Here is a 17,388-nt window from a genome sequence, read left to right as displayed (position 1 = left end):
CCACCACTGCAGTATCATACAGAATTGTCTCACTGCCTTAAAGCTCCTCTGTGCTCTGCCTGTTCACCCCTCCCCTCCCCCACTGCCCCACAACCATTCATCTTTTTACTATTTCCATAGTTTTACCTTTTCCAGAATGTTATATAGTTGGAATTATACAGTATGTAGACTTTCAGATTGACTCCTTTCACTTCGTAATATGCATGTCTTTTCACGGTTTTATAGCTCATTTCTTTTTAGTGCTAAATAAATATCTCATTGTCTAAATGTACCCACGTTTATTTATCCATTCACCTACTGAAGAACATCTTGGTTGCTTCAAGTCTTGGCATTATGAATAAAGATGTTATAAACATCCAAAGGAAAAAAAAAAAAAAAGAATGGACCAGGAAAGGTCACAATCCACTCTCAAAATCTAAGACTTTGCCTTAAGAGCAAGGAGTCAGAGCACCTGGTCCTTCAAGAGATATCTGCAGCTGGTTGTGGGCTTGTCCAATTCCCTCATGCAAAAAGACTGGAAGCCACAGTCTGAACCACACTAACCAGAACTTACAGTTCCTGTATAGATTATTATATTTAAGTATACGGCCTATTATACATAGGTCTGTCATTCTCAGTATTTTTCTGATTCAATATCCCTTATGTTTGTTATGAAATATATAAGGATCAGTCGGCTTTCCAAATAACTGGGTCATGATTCTGGAGCAGAGAACAAACAGTCAAGGTACACATCCTCTTTTTTGAATGGATCTATACTTAAGATTACATGTGCTGGGACTTCCCTGGTGGCTCAGTGGTTAAGAATCCTCCTGCCAATGCAGGGGACACAGGTTCGAGCCCTGGTCGGGGAAGATCCCACATGCCGTGGAGTGGCTGGGCCCCTGTGCCACAAGTACTGAGCCTGCACTCTAGAGCCCACGAGCCACAACCACTGAGCCCACGTGCCACAACTACTAAAGCCCACGCACCTGGAGCCAGTGCTCCGTAGCAAGAGAAGCCAGTGCAGTGAGAAGCCCACGCACGGCAATGAGGAGTGCCCCACCCCGTCGCAACTTGGAAAAGCCCGCGCGCAGCAAGGAAGACCCAACGCAGCCAAAAATAAATTATTAATTAATTTAAAAAAAAACTCACTTAAGATTACATGTGCCACAGAAGTTTTGTTTTGTTTTTTACCTTAATAAATTTATTTTATTTATTTATTTTTGGCTGCATTGGGTCTTCATTGTTGTGCATGGGCTTTCTCTAGTTGCGGCAAGTGGGGGGCTACTCCTTGTTGCGGTAGGCGGGCTTCTCATTGCGGTGGCTTCTCTTGTTGCGGAGCAGGGGCTCTAGGCGCGTGGGCTTCAGTAGTTGTGGCTCACGGGCTCAGTAGTTGTGGCTTGCGGGCTCTAGCACACAGGCTCAGTAGTTGTGGCACACGGGTTTAGTTGCTCCACTGCATGTGGGATCTTCCCGGACCAGGGCTCAAACCCATGTCCCCTGCATTGTCAGGCGGATTCTTAACCACTGTGCCACCAGGGAAAGCCCAGAAGTTTGTTTTTTAATGCTCCTTTTTATTAAGGCATGAACCTGGTCATACAGTGTACCAAAATGACAACATTTTAAGAAACTTACTTTGTAAATGGAGAGGAGCTTATGAAGACACCTTCTACCACCAGAATCACAAAGACCCATGTCAGTAGGAGCATCCAGTGAGGATACAAAATTGCATTATTATGGTAAACTGAATATTATAAGAGCACTTAGTTCTGCAAGATTCAAGCCTGCAGTACAAATAGCTTCTCTGATTAAAAAAAAAAACTGACAAGAATGTTTAATTATATCTGGAGAGCAACCATTTTCACAGATATAACCCATGGAAAAGGGAAGTTTATTTCAATTAAAACTAGAAGAGATGCAGTAAGAAGGTGAAAGAGAACAAGAAATCCAAAGCTTGAACTGGACATGAAATCCTTGTTCAAGTTTAGAAGGCTTTCCTCTGCAGTGACTGGCCAAAGGGCAACTGTGCAAGTGCGCTAACAGGTGTCAGAAGTTCAACCAGCCCCAGGCTCCATACAGCAGGACTCTAAAAGGGCTTTACCCTGTTGATAATGGCTTGAAAAAGCCTGGGGGTTTAAACGGATTTGAAACTATGTAGGCTAAGGAGGACTAAACATCAATAAAAAGAAAAAGAAAACAAAAAAAAAACGTTATCTAAAATTCATAGGTAAATGGCTATTCTAAATGCCAGTAATGCATTTACTTACCACGTGTCAAATGCAAATGAAGCAGTACAGATATCCTTTTCTATATCCTTTAATTAAACAACATTCTTTAGGAGCTAAGAAGCCTCCCTATCTCTGCTTAATTCTAATAATCTCATTTCTAAATCGGAGTGTTGCTCCTAGACAAGACACTAGTCTCACTGGGATGGACACTTCTTGAAGTGGTATAGACCACACTTAACTTTCTGGTCAATTCTCATTTTAATCTTATTCCTGAATTATTTCATATTTTAACTGAGATTACACCTCTCCAGGGGGTAAGCTGTTTCACCAATGTCCCAAATTTCCCACCTCCTGCAAGCTACCTAAAAAATGTTAAATGCATTTTCCACAGATTGTTTTAGGTATTTTACACCAAAAACTTGAACACATTCACTCTAGCTCCCCCACCCATCACTTGATAGCGTTTTTTGGTTTGTTTTGTTTTTGTCGTTCTAAGATTCGGATTCCTAGGAATCAGTGTAAATTTGCCTATTGTTTTCATAAACACTGAATTATATTCTTTATAGTGCTTGCTGTGGTCTTTGTTAACCGGCAGATGAGTTGATCTATTTCAGGCATCCTGTTATCTATTCTCTGCTGGTATTATTTTAAAGTAAAAGATAATGCAGTCAGAAATTTTAAAAGATAACAGCATGGGATCAGGATATTCTGCAAACATTGTTTAATTTAGTCCAGTAATAATGATGATGATGGCCTCTCACCTTCTGAGACGGCCCACATTCTGTCTATGGAGTGTGTCTCTCTAAATAAATCCACTTCTTACCTACCACTTTGTCTCTCACTGAATTCTTTCTGTGATGAGACATCAAGAACCTGAGCTTCGGGCCTCCCTGGTGGCGCAGTGGTTGAGAGTCCGCCTGCCGATGCAGGGGACACGGGTTCGTGCCCCGATCCCGGAGGATCCCACATGCCGCGGAGCGGCTGGGCCCGCGAGCCATGGCCGCGGAGCCTGTGTGTCCGGAGCCTGTGCTCCGCAACGGGAGAGGCCACAGCAGTGAGAGGCCCACGTACAGCAAAAAAAAAAAAAAAAAAAAAAAAAAAAGAACCTGAGCTTCATTAAGTCCTGAGACCAGGAACTAAGGCCCCCCACCCAGGTGGAGGATGTTAACTTCAGGCTGAGCACAAGATTCCTGGAACACCGCACTGTTACCTCACCACCAGCCAATCAGAAGAAAGTCATGCACCTTGCAGCCCTCACCCCAAATTTTGCCTATAAAAACTTCTCCCTGAAAACCATCAAGGAGTTCGGGGTTTTGAGCATGAACCCCAAGGCCAACTGCCCATTCTCCTTGCTTGGCCCTGCAATAAACATTTCTCTGCTCAAAAACAAAAAGATGATGATAATAATAAAAACTAAAGTGGATGAATTTTATTAGTGTGCCAGGCACTCTTTTAAGCACTTTAACTCAGTATGCCTCAAAACAAACATCTGAGATAGGTACTTGAATCATCCCATTTTACCAGATGTGGAAACTGAAGGAATGTGGTTGGGTCACATAGCAAGGAAATGTCGGAACCAGTATTCACACTCTGGCAGTCAGGTTCTAAAGTCTGTGATATTAAATATTATGCTATATATTCTGACTGTCCTTTGCTTAAATATGAAATGGGCATAAAATGTTAGTGACTCGACTAAAACAGTTTTCTAAATTTCTACTTTTGAAGCTTGGGTCTTTGTAATTTGGCAATTTTGATTTTGCTTCAAAAAAATTTACACATTTCCAAAATTACTTTTCTCCTTAATTCACCCACTGCAAGTCCTGTGGGCCTCCTTTAATACAGATGTTCAGAATCTCCATTTCCTAGTAGGGCAATAGGTGTATTGAAATGACAGTACTGTTGCTCCCCTTAAAAATGATTGACCCAGGCGCCAGGAATAGAATTTGCTCCGCTTCCAGGATGCAGGTGCAAGGGCAGTTTGGGGGATGGTCAAGGTCCACTCTCATTCCCAGCTGCCTCTCCGGATCCCCTCCCTAGTGCCTGCCCACTACTCAGGACAACACGCCCCCCTGAAGCAGTAGAGAGGAGACAGGTCAGAGTCGAGGCACCAGCGGCCATTGATAAGCAGCTGCAGGCACAGCCAGTATGAATCTGCGGCCCAAAATCCAGGGCCTCTGAGCAAGAAGGTTGAGGCTGTGAGGACATATTTACATACACTGTCCGCTGTGAGGATGCCTCCCCACCTTCCTCATCCTGCCTCAAAAGGGAGAAAAAGTGAGCTTCCAGCAAACAAACGTGCTCTCTCCTCTGCCCGACTTGTTTACACTTCCGATTAGTCAACTTTGGGGAATTTCCACTTGGCGGAATTTTACTATCACTGCAGCATAACTCTGCATATTTCTTTTTTGGTAAGCTTCTAGTTTTTTATGTGTAGACTCAAGGATATGGAAAGACTGCTGACACACTGCACTGTGGACCCACAAATTGTGAGAGACAGACTTCGGCTTTGAGACTTGCCAAGCCACAGGGGTAAGGCCAGTCACAAAACAGATCCAGGCTTCACCCGTGAGTTGCTAAATGAGGAGCTATGCGAAGGTTACCACAGCTTAATTGTCACAAAAGTCATATCTGTGCCCACCAGCATGCCACAGTACTGACACATAGTAGACGCTCAAAGAACTGTGGAGTGGAAGAGTAAATAAATCGATGCGAACCTTAAAATCGTGCTCTCACCAATTAGGCAAACCAGCTCAGAAAGCAAGAGCATTTTTTTCTCTCTTCATGAAAATATTCAAGAAGAAAAACTATACACACAACTTGCTATATATGAGCACAGTCCTTAAAACACATGTTCAAAAATTATCAGTATAAATATTTTATAATCACATAATCTTTATTAACCTATCTGGCGAAAGTACAAAAAATGTTTTGGAACACAAGAGAGTAAAACTTACATGCATATATGAAACTTACATATACATATATACCTTACATATATATATGAAAACTTACATAAGAGTAAGACTTACGGATATGTGAAAATGGGGGCTCAGTTTTATGACACATAACAAAATTACTCATTGTTCACAAGAATCTTACTGACTCTTCTTTTCCATACCACTTTCCCCAAAAGCTTAGATATGCAAACAACTTAGATGGCAATGCATAAACTTAGATATGCAAATATACAAAGCATCTATTGTTTTCATTTCCATTCTTCACCATGTATTTTGTGCCTTCAACACAATAATTTCTTTATTATCCAAGTTTCTATTCCCTCCCCCAAAATTTACATTTTTATGGTACTTTCCAATCAGAAAAATACTTTCACATATATTACTCATTTGACCTTTAAAAGTGTCCTATTGAGTAACTAGAGAAGCTATTAAAATGACTCTTCATTGTAATATTCCCATTTTAGTGATAAGGAAATCAAGGTCAAGTAGAAAGGAATTACTCCAAATCTCAGAGCCTGAAAGTGACAGAGCTAAGAGTGGGACACAGTCTTACAGAAGCCCAATGCTCTCTGCACTAAAATGCTCTGTACACAGACCTCCAAAGAATCCAAAGAATCCTTCTGCTCTCTCTGAAGCAGATCGCTGCTAAATCCTTCACCTCATATACTCCCTAAGTACTTAAATACAAATTTAGATAAAGAGGCAAAAATGGATCAAGACTATACAGCACTCTGCTTCAAACAAGCAGGGTGTTAGGCAAATTATTACAAACTTCACCATTCAGGAGTCACAGACATCACACCTGATGAAGGTATAATAAGGGGTAAAAAAAGAGTCACAGAGAAAACAGGCAACACAGAGAAGAAAATAATAATTCATTAAGTTCTTTAAGATAACAAAGGTGTGTGAAAGCAAACCTCCAGTGACAGAAGGAAGCATGCTGAACAAACAGCAGTCAACAACCTTCCTCCCTAACCACTGCCTTCACCAGCTAAGTGCCAGGCCAGCTGCTCTGGCCAGAGAAGGGAGGACACTCTAGTCTAAATTGGCACAGCCACATTTGGGCGCCTGATCCTCAGGCACAGCCAGGGGCAGGCCACCTATCTAACTCAGGCCCAGGAGATAAATCTCTCACCGTGAGAGGGGGAGGCTAGGCAAACAGCTGCTACTTCTCTGCACTTCATTCATTATTCAGTACCTTCTCACAGCAACTCTGTCTAACATCCCATGTTTTCAGATATGCATTATAAAGTCAGGCAGCAAGAGGTGAGAAGATCAAAACTATAAACAAGTTCACCTTCACCTCCTGAGTTTTTCAAAATTTGTTTCCAAAGTGAAGAGTTAACTAGGTTTTATTTCTCTGTGTCAATTAGCATCATTTACTATGGTAGTTTACCCTTTGGCATCTATTAAAAACACACAAATGCATACATGCAAACACCTGTTCACGCACATATATATGTAAATAAATCCTGCAGGATAACTGAAAAAAACAAGCAATTACCTAAAATGGTCTCTTTCTGGGAATTCCCTGGTGGTCCAGTGGTTAGGACCCTGAGCTTCCATTGCAGGGGGCACGGGTTCGATCCCTGGTCAGGGAACTAAGATCCTGCAAGCCACACGGCAAGGCCAAAAATAAATAAATAAATAAAATGATCTCTTTCATTCACAGACACACAACTTATTATCACCTCATACTTGGAATACTATTCTAATCAAAGCCAGTCAAGTCAAGTTTGCCTTTGGAAACACTGGTTTTAGAACTTCAGAGTACAAACTAAAATAATTTTTTAAAACCTTAAATAATAACTATCTATATAAATAACCACTAAGCAAAAACAATGCATATGTTTTAATAACACTGACCAAATAAATCAAAATCTCAAGTTTGACCTCAAGTTCTTTCAAGCTATATGACTTTGGGCAAGTTACAGCAAATTACGAGGCATTTGTTTCAAAGGTCCCTTTAACACTCAAAATTCTGTCAAATTTTAATGTTGGACTTATTCAATACTGAGGCAAAGAGAATACAACCATGAAAATAATAAAATGCATGCTTTAAAGAGGGCTTAAAGACCAAAAAAGAAACACTCCCTAAATGATGAACAGCTGATCTGCAATGCACACAACAAACCTGCCACAATCTGCCGGCCTCCTTCCTCTCTTCCTCCTTCACCTCCTTCCCCTTAGAGACAGGGTCAGACCACCGTGTCTTCCTGATGTTACCACCTCATGGTCCGGAGCAGGGAACTATCTGCTCCACCTATCTTTTCCCCACCACCTCCTTTCACCCCCGCTCAGAAGGATTATAAATATACACACAGGTGCACCCCTCTCTGCTTTCACTGCTCACGACTTATTTAATTCTATCTCAAGTAACCACACTGTGGTTTGGCTGCTTTTCCAGAACCTATCCCTCTATCTGTTGACAACTGATAGTTTCATCCACAGTCCCCTCGTCCCCATCAGTCCACATGACCTGGTTGGAGGATCTAGGGCTGAACCCAGAATGCTAGTAAACTAAGCCAATCAGCCTACTTCCCCTCAGGAGCTGGAGATATGATTCACCGAATCCGAGGCCAGTGAACCGCAGGGCCTTTTCAGGTGCCCAGCACATAGTGCACATTTTCTTAAAGGACCAGAATCTGGAAGCTGCCGAAAGCACCTGGCCTCTACAAGAAGCCTAAGACCGAAGTTCTGGAGCACACCAAAGCTAAGTTGAGCAGGCAGAGAAAGGTCACATCCCAGTGGAAATATGTGAACTCCTAAGTAAGGCTCCACCTGAACTGTTAGTTAGGAGAGACAATAAATTCCCCTTTTGTTGCAACCAGTCTAGGCTGCATTTTCTGCCACTAAGTAACCAAAAAACTGTCTTATTGCTACATCTGTGTATATATTCAATAATGAATCTTGGCTCTACTAGTTCCTCACACTGTCACCTGAGGCAAGTTAATACTTAACCTCTCTAGGCCACAGGTTGCAAAATGGAAATGATGCTCATCTTAAAGGATTTTAAATTACGTAAAACACCGATCATAAGGCCTGGCAGGTTGTAGGCACCCAGTAAATGGCAGTTCCTATTGTTGTCTGGGCAACTGCTTTTTGCTCTGTCCTCTCTAATGTGTGAGGGAATAAATGAACCTAATTTTTGCTGACAAGAATACAAGTAGAATTAGTACAAACAGCAAGAATTTGGTGTAAAACTAGAAAAGGTAACAAAGCAGAGACTTTAGACTTTAAAGTTCTTCAAGATGTATGGAAGTACCTTTGAGAGTTTCTCTCCATCACTAAGTTCTCTAACACTGATCTGTCCACAATTAAACCTCTTCCTTTGAACACTAATGTCTAAATCAAGTAAATGTGGAAGTCCCTGATTTGTATTCATTAATCCAGTGACTATAGTTTGTGTATTTAAAACAATACAGGTTAAGCAGACTTTCACTTATAGTATCAAACATGTAGAGAATTCTGCTGTGCACTGCCCCAAACTCCATCTCCTGATATCACAATACAACCATTATGGGTTAATATTAATTTATATCTCTTGTTTTTCATTAATTTCTGCCATAACCATGTCATTATGCCAGTATTTTCTGAGTCGCTAGTGAATGGCAAAAACAAATAGAGCAATCGTGATTTAATCAGAGACTTCACTGTTCAAACAGCCAGCAAAAGTAGACACATTTAGAAGAGTAAATGGATAACAAAACACACTTACAGGCTCGTTAATAAGAAGGCAATTAGGTCTTCTGGGAAAATTCATTTTCTCAAAGAATGCTAAAGCAAGCTACAAAATGCAAGTAAAATTGTGTTTTGATATGAACAGTGTGCACTGTCTATTACATCATAATTTTTCTCTGGAGAAAACTGACAAGAATCTCTGTTCTTAAATATGAGCACAACGGATAGTAAAAAGAACACCAGTGATAGTTAATGCATTCTACCTAACTCCCATTCATTAAATTTGTCCTATAAATGAGCTCCTTATTACAAAAATCCTTAAAATACACTTAGAAGAGAAAGAGAAATATAAAACAAGAAACTGCAGTTACTACTTAAAAAGAGAGGGAGGGCTTCCCTGGTGGCACAATGGTTGAGAGTCCGCCTGCCGATGCAGGGGACACAGGTTCGTGCCCCGGTCTGGGAAGATCCCACATGCCGCGGAGCGGCTGGGCCCCATGAGCCATGGCCGCTGAGCCTGCGCGTCCGGAGCCTGTGCTCCGCAACGGGAGAGGCCACAACAGTGAGAGGCCCGTGTACTGCAAAAAAAAAAAGAGGAAATTATCGTTTTCCATATCAACATGTCAATATGCAAAGTAAAAATGATTGGCATATATCATGTTTGGTTCCTCAGATAATATGTTTACCTTTAAATATTCTTATATAATACGTTCACAATTAAAAGTATTTAGCCTTATTTTTATTCTCTCATGAAATATTTTTTTCAAAATTGTCTGAGTATTCTTTTTTAAAAAAACCTGAACAGTATTGTTGTTTTGATGCATCTGGGGTGTTAAATTATAATTCAGTAAATACTGATCAAAAATATAATTCCAGGGAAATTTGTTTCATGTTATAATTAATCCTTTCACAGTACTCTTACAACTCTACAGTAAAGAGCAAGTGGCAAATCTTTTCAAGCTGATCTTTCTTTGTCCTAGAGCAGTGTTTCTCAAAAATTAAATGTTCAAGCAAATCACCTGGGGATTTTATTAAAATGCAGATTCTGAGTCAGTAGGTCTGGGGTGGGCTCTGATATGTGATCACAAGATCATTGCAAGTTCCCAGGTGATGCTGATCCTGCTGGTCCATGGACCATAATTCAAGTAGCAAAATTCTAGGGCATCTTACCATTGATGAATCCAATGACCATGAAGCAATCAGCCATCAACCTTTAAATGGGCAGTGAGGGCATTAGAAAGTCTTCCTCTCTCTACTCTTGAATTTGCCGGACGACCTAAGTCGAATCACATCAAGGAGCTGTGGCCAGTCTGCCACTTAAGCAGCTGCTAGCACCCTACCGTCCAACAAGGACTAGGGGAATTTCTGTAGTTGATCAGCTGCTGCCCTGGACTGGGTTTGGACAATCAGCCTACAAGCAGCTGGTTAAGGCACAGGCTGCATTTGGATGAGTTTATATAAATAGATACCAATCTATTGGAATTAGGTTTCTTATTTTCTCCTTTAAAGTATAGTACAGTGCGGTATATTATATACTATATAGTTCATAATTTTCCATTTCAGTTTCTTCATCTATGAAATTGACAAAATAATTATCTACTTTCAATACTCTATCTAGAATATAAGTATAGGAGTTTGAGCCCATCTGTAGATATCCTTGGTTTCCCTCTCACTCGAACCTTTGGACAATGACGTTCTATCATTGTTAAGATATGCGTGTGTGTGAATACACATATTTACATCTTTCAATTTTCTCAACAAAATAAATGCTAACAGTAACTCTAGACACTATTTTATTTGGATTTGTTTCTGAGTTCTTCTTTTGAAAATAATTCCTAGAATGACACCTGTAAAAGGATTCAGCGAGCACTGCTCTGTTCATCATTTTTATTAACAGAGCTCTATCTACAATCATATAAAGTGGAAACATGGATTATTTCATTCAGGACCACTTAATTTGCTCCTAAAACAATTGTAAGTGACAAAATAAGCCACTTGTAATTTTTATGGATTACCAACACACAGAGGAGAATGCCAAAAAACTCAACCAGAGTTAAGTAGGGAAATGGCAATGTTCCACAACAGGATGGATGTGATTCTTACATCCCAAGCCCAGTGTTTCCCAGAAGCTCAACAATCTGCAAAACCACACAAAACTTTTTTAATTATCTAAGTTCAGTTTTTATTACTAAAATACTAACTACAACTCAAAAGAATTCCCATAAGAATACTGCAGGAAAATAAACATACCTTTCCCAACAGAATTTTCATGGAATTAATAAAACCTTTTATGTGGAGCTATGTTTAAGAGCATTTCTCATAAAAACACAATTTCCACTAAGACGGAATTTGAAGTTTGTAAACCATCTACCTCCAGACTTCTCATTGACATCACACATTCAAACATAACTTTTAAAGTTTTCCAAAGCCCAGATGTATGTATGTCACTATCTCAAAATAACAGGCAATGTGGCACTCAATTTTTTTTCTAACCCCATTTACAAAAAGGAACTCATGGGCTTCCCTGGTGGCGCAGAGGTTGAGAGTCCGCCTGCCGATGCAGGGGACACGGGTCGTTCCCCGGTCCGGGAAGATCCCACATGCCGCGGAGCAGCTGGGCCCGTGAGCCATGGCCGCTGAGCCTGCGTGTCCAGAACCTGTTCTCCGCAACGGGAGAGGCCACAACAGTGAAAGGCCCGCGTACCGCAAAAAAAAAAAAAAAAAAAAAAAAAAAAAGGAACTCAAAGTCTCTCTTCCATTGAGAGATATATAAGCACAAACACTCTGTGTCATTAAAAGATTATTTCATGGATTTACAAGTTTATTTCTACCTTCAATTGAAATAAAAATTAGCTTGATTGATGTACTTACTTTGTTATCAAATACCCATTTAAGACATCATGAATTGACAAAATACCATTATTCAGAACTATGACAAACAGCATGAGTTCTGATGAAAGAAAAACAAGTCATGTTCAAAAGCAATTATAACGTTTTTAGGCAAAAAGAAACACCATTTGATAAAGGAACACAAACCAGACACATATGATCAAAGGGTAAAGTCTGAGAGGAATACACAGAAGGAAGTTTTTACATCCACAGAATAAGAAATGAATGTGTTTGGGCAAAGGCAAAGGCTGATTCCAATAAACAAATCAAAAATAGGGCTTTTTTCCCTCTTTAGAAAATTAAAGATCAAACACACACACACAGATACACACACACGCACACACACGATCCCAGTGTTTTGTTTTGTCTTTAAGAACAATCTGTAAACTCCCCTGATGTTTCCTGCTCTCAGTCTTCCAACAATCCTCTTCCTGCCCTCCGTGAAGAGCAAGGAGGGGAAATAGGAAGAGCGCAAGGCAGAGGAGGACAGCATTTTCCATGCCTCAGAGAAGCAGATCCATATTTAGCATGACTTACACCGTCTTTAACACCATCTTGAGCAGACCTAGAACACAGCACTTCAAAAGCATTAGTAGGCAACAACCTAGTTTCTCTATATAGGACCGTATCACATGAATTAAATGTTTGATAAAGGCCATAAAAACATGTAGTAAACCATCACTGCCTAAAATATGAGATTAGGCGGGAGGACTGGCGTTTGCTCTGGTTAATGGTTGAGTCATATTTCCAGTTTCTAAGAACATGATCAGCACCAAAAGATATTTGGTGAAAACAGAAAGGCTGTGATTTTGTGTATCTGCACGTGGGGCTTTGTTGTTGCTAGAGGGGAGTGGGAAGGAGTGTGGGAGAGGGGCAGAATGGCAGAGGGGTTGATTTATTTTTCAAATTCACATTTATGAATACAAAGAGAAGAGCTGTCAGCAGCACACATGCCAAAGCCCAAATAGCAGCCAGACCTGCCTCTCTTCCCGTCTGGGTTGGCCAGACACAAAACGACATCTTGCAATGTAGGAAAATCAACAGAGTCAGTTATATGGAGACTGGTGAAAGAAATACCAGTCCCAGAAATGTCTGGTTACATATTATTAATAGTTTAGAACTTGGAGTTTTAATGAATTGAGGGATCGAGAGATTCTGGCCAATCAAAACCAGAAAACCGACAGGCAAACCTTTAAAAAGCTGTCTCTCTGATGTATCTTCCCAGCAGAGATAATAAGTATAAGAGAAATTTAACTCACATACAGAGACAGCAAAGAGTGAGACACTGGGCAAGTGGCATTGCTTAGATGAGTTGCAAGGTTCTAAGGGATCAAGTAAGTAAACGCTTACAGTGTGACATGCCAGGAACTATATCCAAGGCAGGATCTGGAGTTGCATTTCCAGGCTCACATCATACTAGAGAGACAATAGTCCCTCTCTAGGTCACTGATAAGGCTGCATCTAAAAAGCCACACATTTTTCTCCCACTGAGATGAAAAGGGTGAACAGCCAATAGTTAAACAGACAGCTAAAGAAATCGACTAAAAATAAATTTCTTCTATAGTTTGAATACTATGAATGTTAATAGTGACTCTTCCACAGGTTCAGCTCAAGTAAGGATTTACAGAAGGTAAAAAAAAAAAAAGTTAAAGGATAATTTCTCTCAATGTGCTGATAAAATTATGGTCTGGCCAATCTAGGATGTTTATGTTTAACAACAATTAAATGAATGAATGGCTGAGTGACACACACACACACACACAAATACACACACACACAAACACACCCACTCCTGAACAGTCTGTGCTTACTAGGACAGACTGGGGGAGCAAGAAAAGACTGAAGTCAAGGCACTTAGCTACTTTAATATACGATGATTACACCCCAGATAGCTGTATAATGTTTGACAATATACAGTTCCAGCTCATTTAAACTATTTCACACCATCCTCATAAAAAGCATGAGGAAAGGTCAGAACAGGTATTATTATCCCCATTTTACAGATGAGAAAGCTGAGTCTCCAGGTACCTCATCTATGACTGATTTTGTCAGTCATCTGAGTCCTAATACAAAAAACTTTCTCACATTATATCAAGAGATGGCAACTACACAACCCAGTAAATAAACTTCAGCACATCCTTGTGCTTCTATGCCTCAATTTCCCCAGATGTAACACAGATATGACACATTTTTTTAAGTGTTAAGTGAGCCATCAAACTGAAAGAATGTAAGTTGAGATTTATAAGAAGCTCTGGAAGTTCAGGTTTTCAAAAGGCTCACCATGTAGCATTTTTACACCTTAACCCCAAAAGCTAAGAAAAAATTCAAAGTGATGAAAATGTTCCTAAACTGTGGTTTAAACAAAGCAGACTGGATGAGTACATGATATATCAAAGATCCAACAATCTGCAGTCTTTCAAGTTTTGCTTTTGAGGCTCACCATGTTAGCAAGCACACAATAATATCTAAAAGTGGAAAATGGTCTAATAAGTGTGATTTTTAAAACATACTTTAAAGTTCTGAACATATATTTGTTTTACACTTTTAAAGCATTTTTATTTAAATTTCTCAAAAGAAATAAAAGTTCATCATTTAAAGTAGAATGTAAGAAAAAAACGCAAGAAAGAATACACCTCCAATCTCTGACCCTGTGTCTTTGCAACAAATCTGACTGCCATAAAATCTGATGACAGAAGAATAACAAATGACTTAGGTGAAGCAGAAAATGGAAATTTTTACAAAACAAACGTTTACCTTATGGAGAAAGGCAGATCCACAATCTGAACTGTGGAAATAAAAGACATTCATTTCTGGGCATATATACAAATCCTGAATGGCAAAATTTTGAGATACAGTCCTGCCACAATTGCATTTGTTAGGACTGCACATTCTTTCACTTAACTATAAAATAAAGTCGAATGTTTTGCTTTGTCAAAAAAGAAAAGCCAGGCTTATTTAGTTAAATTACTTGGAACTGCATGTCTAAGAACATAACTGTTCATTAGAGATATCTGAACTCCAGGGATCAGAAAAGCTCATCTGTACATTCCGCTGGAGGAAATTTAATATTTACTTGGTCATTAAAGGGTAAATAACATTTGAAAAGAGAAAAAGAAAAGTTTCTTTACAGATGAAAATATATCCATCAGTTGTTGAGACATTAAATAGTTGCAAATTTTGAATACATGTAAGTTTAATCATGCAACTGGTAGAATTCCAACTTTCAATTAACAAACTACATGCCTTTTCAAGCGTAGGCTCTCCGTGCATTGACAAACACTGTGCAGAAATCAATACCCACTCCAACTTGCCTGCATGTAATGTTTTACATCAAGCACGCTTCCAGTACCAACGGGCATTATATGTCAGACATGCTTGCAGTAATGCTTACTCCAGAAAGAATTAAAATTAGGCTTTCGGATCATTCATTGCACATAGCTGTTGTCCTCTGTATACATCGCCCGTATACGTAACTTTTCGTGTACTCGCTGCATTTCATAACCTGCCTGAGTGCACAGCACATGCTGCCATCTGAATTTGTTATCTACCTCCTTTTACAGAGTTCTAAAGGGGTGAAAGAGAACGGAAGGGAAATAAACATTACTCCGGAAAACAACAATTTGAGTTTACTTCCAGGAAACCAGGCAGCCACAACAACGAGAGAAACTGACAGTGCAAAGTTCGTCCGTTCTCCGCGTCCTGTGGCCTCAGCCAGGAGCGCGGCTGTCGCTTCCCCCGTCTTGTCCAGCAGCCCTCGGCCACCTCTGCGTCTCCATCTGCACCGCGAATCAAGGAAGCAGATGCGCTCGCCAGCCAAGCAGAGCTGGGTGGGCTGGCCAGAAAAGTTGTCTGGACTGGCGGGAGGCAGACGATCGCCCGGGAGCCTGCTCCCCAGCGTCCACCTGGTGAAACTTCAGAGCCCCCAGAGGAGAGAACGAAAGAAGCAACCGCCAGGAAGGGTCACAGAACTGGAAGGGAATGGAGGACGGCACTGGGAGAAATGGGGTTTCACGGACTTCTCTAAGCGGTTTTACTAGGACCCAAAGGGCTAACTGGCGAGACCGCACCGGATGCCTTCACTTGGGTTCTCTGGGCGGGCGGCAGTCGTTTGTAGCCCCCATCACGCAGGCCGGCTCCGGGAGGAGATGGGCCAGCTTCGCGGTGGCTCTGCCGGAGAAGCGGGCTCCCCTACCGCGGGTAAGGCTTCCCGGACCCGGCGCCCAGACCTCGCTGCCCAGGACGGCTCTGCGTGGATCCTTAGAATCATGTTTCAAAACATCTTACAGGCTCCGCCAACACACACACGGAACCTACTCCGCGCAGCGCCCTAACCCACAGGGCAAACCCAGGAGCAGCCCAACGCTGGAGGAGGCGACAAGGACTGGGGGAGGGACGGGGAAGTAGTTAGACAATAGTCAGGAGAGGTTATTCCCGGGACAAAAAGCACCTGGCAAAGCGCGCCGAGGTCACTCCCTTCGAGTCTCCACCTTTCTGACAATGGCTTCCCCGGGAAATTTTTTTTTGGAACGCTCTAGCGGCGGAGAGCAACAAGCCCGCACTACAAGCAAGAGAGTAGCAGTCCCCAGAGTCGTAACTACTTTTTCCTTCTCTCTTCCTCGGCGCGGTGCAGCCGGCGCCGGACGCCGAGGCTCCCAGTTTCCCAAGAAAAGAACTGTCTCGCGCACTCCCGCACAGCCCTGCCCGCCTGCGCCCGGAGCGATCCTCCGCCAGGAACAATGGGTCGCGACGAGGGAACTTACCTGCCCCCGTGGCGCCCAGCCCGGTGCCCCGCGTCCCAGCCGGCACGAAGTCTGGGGACATCTCTCCCTCTGCCCGGTACCCCCCACCCCGGGTCGCGAAAGCTTCCCCCAAACCCTTGCCCCCCGGCCCTAGAGAGGAGCCGGCTCCACCCCTGGCGAGCCCCGGGTCGGGGGCATTCGTCGGAGCTCCGGACGCCTCCTCGGCCACTCACCTGCGGAGAACTGGCCTTGGGCCGACCCCAGGAGAGGCCAAGGGGAGAGGAGCAAGAGTGCCACAAAAGCAGGCAGCGCCGCCGCCGCTGTATCCATGTCGACTTTGGGAGAAGTTTCAAGCCGCTTTGCAAAGAGCTGCCGGGGGGTATCGCAGCGAAATCCACAGCTGAGGGGTCGGCCGGCCCCGGCGGGGTGAGGGCGGGGAGTGGACAGCCTCCCGCCCGCACTTTTTCCTGCTCCGCGGTCGCCAAACTACCTCTGGGGCGCCAGCGTCGCCCGAGTCGCCGGCCGGCCGCGGCAGCAGCTCTCCATGCTCGGCAGAGGCTCTCCTGTTAGTCAAGAGTTACTTTGCTCTGGGAGGGGTAGGGGCGGAGCCGGGGGTGACGTCGCCCCGCGGGCTCCGGGCGCTTCTGAGGAATGCAGGCTCGGGCGCGGCGCCGCTGCCGCCGCCGCCGCCGCCGCCGCCTCCTGCCGGAGAGACGCGCGCCAACCCCGGCCGCGCGCCCCGCGCTCCGCGCTGCCTTTGTTCGCCGCCCGGGCCCAGCCGCCCGCCGCCGCTCGGGGGCAGCGGGCGCGAAAGGGGACCCGCGCCGTTGTCTGCCCTGTTTCAGAATCGCAGTTTGAAAAGCGAGAGTTGGGTAAGCAGTGTGGCCGGACCCCAGAGGATGAACGCAGAGAAAC

The 17,388-nt window shown here is 42.8% G+C and overlaps 1 protein-coding gene across 4 annotated transcripts in view; it reads right to left on the bottom strand.

Moving 5' to 3' along the window:
* PTPRK (protein tyrosine phosphatase receptor type K) overlaps positions 1 to 17,058 on the bottom strand; it is a 584,222-nt gene extending 567,164 nt beyond the window's left edge. For all 4 annotated transcript variants that reach the window (XM_060115422.1, XM_060115424.1, XM_060115423.1 and 1 more), the window contains exon 1: positions 16,707 to 17,058. In XM_060115422.1, the coding sequence (XP_059971405.1) occupies positions 16,707 to 16,803 (97 nt within the window). In that variant the 5' untranslated portion in view covers positions 16,804 to 17,058. The remainder of the gene's footprint in view (positions 1 to 16,706) is intronic.
* Positions 17,059 to 17,388: the final 330 nt, after the last annotated feature.

Source organism: Mesoplodon densirostris, chromosome 12, assembly GCF_025265405.1.
Source record: "Mesoplodon densirostris isolate mMesDen1 chromosome 12, mMesDen1 primary haplotype, whole genome shotgun sequence".
Lineage (NCBI taxonomy): Eukaryota > Metazoa > Chordata > Mammalia > Artiodactyla > Ziphiidae > Mesoplodon > Mesoplodon densirostris.
The sequence above is the reverse complement of the archived record's forward strand: the minus strand, read 5'-3'. Positions and strand labels throughout refer to the sequence as shown.